Genomic DNA, 4936 nt, shown 5'->3' with positions numbered 1-4936 from the left:
AGATTCAATCTTATTACCCGGTTTTCCTAACTTTATTTCTTAATCAGAATATTTTTAAAAGGTGATACAGCATACTGTTCAGGGAGTGCATATTTCCAGTGAAAAGCAATACCATATAGCAAAAAGCGCACTAATCTCGGTGTTAGAAATTCTTGTCTACTGATTTTTACTATCTGTGTATCCTTGACAAATCTACTTAACTTCTCTTTACCTCAGTTTTTTTATCTCTACAGTTCTGGTATAGTGTTGATGTACATCACTGATACACACAAAAATTATTTTGAAAAGTGCCAAACAAATGCAAATTTTCATTCTTGCCCTCATTCAATTCAACAAACAGTACAGTAACCATGCTCTGAGCAATGTGATTTGATTTGCAAATGAATAAGGCTCAATTTTGCCTTTGTGCCAGTTACAGACAAAGCGGAAAGAAAAATAAGGAAGAGAATATGAAAGATGACTGCCAGAGAGCTCATCACATCAGATGAGACCTTTGACTTGTTTTTATTCTCCAAAGTCTTGACCACAACACATACTGACTAAAGTTTATTATGATTTACAGTTCGATATAGTTACTATTTATGAAGCATTTGCCATGTTCCAGGCTCTGTGCGAGGTACTTATGACTTTCCTATAACATTTAATTTTTACATCACCCTTGCAAGATAAAGGTCACCATTTAACAGATGATTAAACATAATCTTAGAGAATGTAATTTCTCCAAGAAATTACAAGTCACAGAACTAGAAAGATGTAAAGCAGGAATTTAAATCTAGATCTCCCTATTCTGCTCATAAGAGGAAAAAATTAAAAAATGAGGATCAAACTACCTCCTGTTTAATAGTCACAAAGGCACCTATTGCTGAATCCTGATAGTGAGTTTGGAGGATGAGTTGCAACACATGGTTTAGACTCAAGGTCAAGTACCTAAGATGACCTCAAAGATTATCACAGCCTGGTCAGTTTTCTGGAAATAGAATCAATCAGATGAGTAACTGCCTTTATTTAGGGAGTTAAATGGAAGAAGGTAGAGAATTGACTGACATGGGAACTGAATGTTTTAAATTCTCCTTCTCCTAAGTATGGCCACATTTCTATAGGATGGTGGACAGGGTGTGTGAGAAAGATATAGAGAAAGTGATAGGGAGTTTGGAAGGGCAAGATTAATTTTAGTATCTGTAATTATGGTGGTCTTTGTGAAAGAAGTGCTCTTGGAGCCTTTGAAAATAGACAGGATTAGTGTTAGTAGGGTCAGGAAGGAAAAGAAAATAGAGAGATAATCTAGTTAGAGGGGACAATTCTTTAATTCATTCAACAAATAGTTATTAAGGACTCGCTATGTGCCTGGCTCTGTTCGAGGCACTGAGTAGTGAACAAAACAAAATCCCTGTCCTCACTGAGTTTACATTTTAGTGAGTGGATGAGACAGATAATAAACAGGACAAATATATAAAATATATCGTATTTTAGATGGTGATAAGGAGAAAAATATTGTTGGAAAAGGAGATAGGAAGTGTGTGAGAGGAGTGGGGTGGAGATGCTGTGCAGACAAGATGTCCAGAGGAAGTCTCACAGAGAGGACAATATCTGAGTAAAGACCTGAATTGGAGAGGGAACAGGCTCTGCACATCTCTGAGGCAGATCACTCCAGGTGAAGGAACAACAAATACAAGGTCTGGGAGGCACAAGTACACCTGGTATGTGTGAGGATCAGGGAGGAGGTCAGTATGGTTAGAGAGAAACAATTTAAATGGAGAGTATTAGGAATGGAGTCAGAGGGGTAATAGCAGAGCACCATGAGGCAGATCCCTATATGGTGGTCATTGGCTTGTACGTTCAGTAATAACGGAGCCATGGGAAAGTTTGATCCAAGGAGTATCATGATCTGACATATTTTAAGGGAATTTTTCTGGTTATTGTTTTCAAAATTAGCTGGAGTAGAAGGATGGACAAAGGTAGGAAGGAGACCAGATAAAAGACTATTGCTGTAATCCAGACAGAGGTGATAACATCTTGAACCTGGTCAAAGTAGATTGGAGTAGTTTAATTCTGGATATATTTTGAATATAGATCAAATAAGAGTTGAGAAGTTATGAAGGAAAGAGAGGAGTCAAAAATGTCTCCAAAATATTTGACTTAGCACCTAGAGGAATGAAGTTCCAGTGGTATGAGGTGAAATATGGAAGTATGAATAGAGTCTGTGTAGAGAAGGAAATTGTAAGATTTGGATGGGAAGTAGCCTGGGACCAGTGTCTAATCCTGAGATGGAAACAGGATTCTCTATCTTATATTTATGTCAGAATGAACCACACTAGTTTTCCTAGAGAGCCTCTTTGCTTAGGAAAACAAAGTGTCAGCATTTGGGCCTACAATCAAAAAGGGGATAATATAACTCTACAGTTTGAAAAGGCATCAAGAACCATGCTATCTTTTGAAAGTTCCTTTTTGTCCCTCTTAAAGAAAACTTTTCCCCAAATATTAGACTTTCTCTTCACCTCAGGTGTTCCTTTCACCTTATTACCATATTCTTCCTTTATGTCTCAGTCCTCTCCATTCTTCAGTCACTGGGCCTTGTAGTAGATTCCACCTCCTAAACATTTCTGTCCATATCCATGGCTTCTAACCTAGGCAAGGCCATTTTCAGTTATTACTGAGACTGTTGCATTGCCTGTTAATGCAACAGGCAATGGTCTTCCTGACTCTACATCTACAGCCCTTTAAATCTTTCTCCACAGGTGTAGCCAGATTGGTCTTTTCAAAAAAGAAGTCTAATTAGGTTCCTTCCTAGTTTAAACACTACAAAGGATCTCCATCCTTTTATAATAAAGTACAGCAAACTTAAAGTGGCTTAATCAGATTTATCTTCCTCACCTACTTCCGTTCTCTCCATTCTGCTACCTCCAGCTCTGTGTTCTGGCCATTCTAAGTTTCTTAAAATTTCCCCAATATAGCACACTCTGTCTCATCTACGAATTTTCAAACATGCCTGGAACACTCTTCTCCCCTATTCTTTATCTAGCTGATAGTCAACCATAATACTCAGCTTTAGTGAGCTTCTGGATCTGATGTCCCTCCCAATTCAGTCCTGCCTCAGCACTTGTCAAGCCAGAATGAGTGTTTGCTCTCCAGACACTAAGTAAAGAGAGCAAGAATCATGTCTACCTTGTTCGACATTTGTCCCCAACTCCCAGCAAAGTTCTGAGCAGTCAGAAGGAATAGGCACTCACTTCATCTTTGTTGAATGAGTAGCATATACCAAATGAAACTTTCCCAAGAACCCTTCATTGGAAAGGATCTCTCTTATTTTACACCACATATATTACAAATTTATCACGTTATATCTTTCACTTTAATTACATAATTTATCTCTGTTATTGAACAATTTTCTTCTTAAAGGTAGAATTCACGTCCAATTCATCTTTGCATTTTTTCCTTATATCATCTACTATGCAGATATATGTATACTCAGACTCCAATAAATGTTTTTTGAATTAATGAATTAATGGAGCATAAATGTTATATTGTATTTCAAAATTTCCTAATAGGCTAGTTTATGAAGGGCATATGTTTTGATGTTGGAAGTGGTAGATGATAAATCTAAATAGATAAGCTGAGGCAAGATAGTGGAGGATCTAGTTTGCTTAGCTAAGAGCACTTAATAGTTTGAAAACTGGAGATTTGAGGATTTCTAAACCACAGAGGTATATTATCACAGCTGTGTACAAGGGATATTAATCTATCCTTAAGATAACTTTTATGGTAGAGAAATACAGTTCTATCCTGCGTCCATCCCCAGAGTTTGACAATGGGTAAGCGAATCTTAGTACTGTTGGGGATTCAGGGTTTTGAAAAAAAAAAAAAAAACTGGAAATAGAAGACAGTTATTAGATGTACTATGTTGGCACCTGTGTCTTAGTATTGACTCCGGTTGCAACTCTGATAAATTGCTCCACTGCATTCTCTAATTATTCAGAACCTATGGATATAACTATAATAGAATTAAATCTCAAAGTTAATTCCTAATTTGTTTTCCAACAGGTTCCCTGACTCTGAGAACACATCATGTTCAAGATTCCAAAATGGGATTTGTGATCAATGCGATCTATTCCATGGCCTATGGGCTCCACAACATGCAGATGTCCCTCTGCCCAGGCTATAAGGGCCTCTGCGATGCAATGAAACCTATCGATGGACGGAAACTTTTGGACTCCCTGATGAAAACCAACTTTACTGGGGTTTCTGGAGATATGATCCTATTCGATGAGAATGGAGACTCTCCGGGAAGGTACTGCTATAATTCTCCTCTAGACAATAAAGCCTGAACAATAGCTGTCTCTGATCCTGAGGTGCCTGTTTCTCTCTTTTGTGGTTATCTAGGCATCCTGGCCATATTCAGCTAGCTCTGAAATCACAAAGCGAGCAAAGGCAGAGAGGGAAAGTTCTATTTCCTGTAGCCAGGGAAAATTATTGATGCTGATGTCCAAAATATGGTCTTGGAATCATCCCTACATTTCTGATATCTAAACTTAAAGGCAGGAGACTCACATCATAGATCATCAAAACCCAGCTCTGTGGTTTCTCTTTATATGTTTGCCATGTTATTCCATATACTCTGATCTTTTCTTGGGTTATACAACTATGCTGAGACAGAAACAATTCAATTTCTGGTAATCCGAAAACAGGGAGGACGTGTTGTTATATTGTTTGCTGTACATACAGTGAGTTATAAGTCATATTTAATTTTATTTTATTATCCTCCAACTGGAGCATTTTCTCCCTTCTCAAGGACTAAAATTGCTTTTTTCTCTGAAATTTCGCTTTTCATTATTTATAGAGAGGAGCCTGAGAAATATGAACTTACTCAAATTATAGGTCAGCCTCCAGAGAAAGTCATTAGGTACCTAGAACTTATCAGAATTCACATCTATTTCATACT

The 4936-nt window shown here is 37.5% G+C and overlaps 1 protein-coding gene across 1 annotated transcript in view; it reads left to right on the top strand.

Moving 5' to 3' along the window:
* Window positions 1-4936, top strand: part of GRM5 (glutamate metabotropic receptor 5) — a 418657-nt gene that overhangs the window by 330345 nt on the left and 83376 nt on the right. Inside the window, exon 5 of the mRNA XM_011363299.1 lies at window positions 4039-4285. Coding sequence (XP_011361601.1) covers window positions 4039-4285 — 247 coding nt within the window. The remainder of the gene's footprint in view (window positions 1-4038; window positions 4286-4936) is intronic.

The sequence above is a fragment of the Pteropus vampyrus genome, unplaced genomic scaffold (genome assembly GCF_000151845.1).
Source record: "Pteropus vampyrus isolate Shadow unplaced genomic scaffold, Pvam_2.0 Scaffold84, whole genome shotgun sequence".
NCBI lineage: Eukaryota > Metazoa > Chordata > Mammalia > Chiroptera > Pteropodidae > Pteropus > Pteropus vampyrus.
Note: the sequence above shows the minus strand (reverse complement) of the source record. Positions and strands in the feature narration are given on the sequence as shown.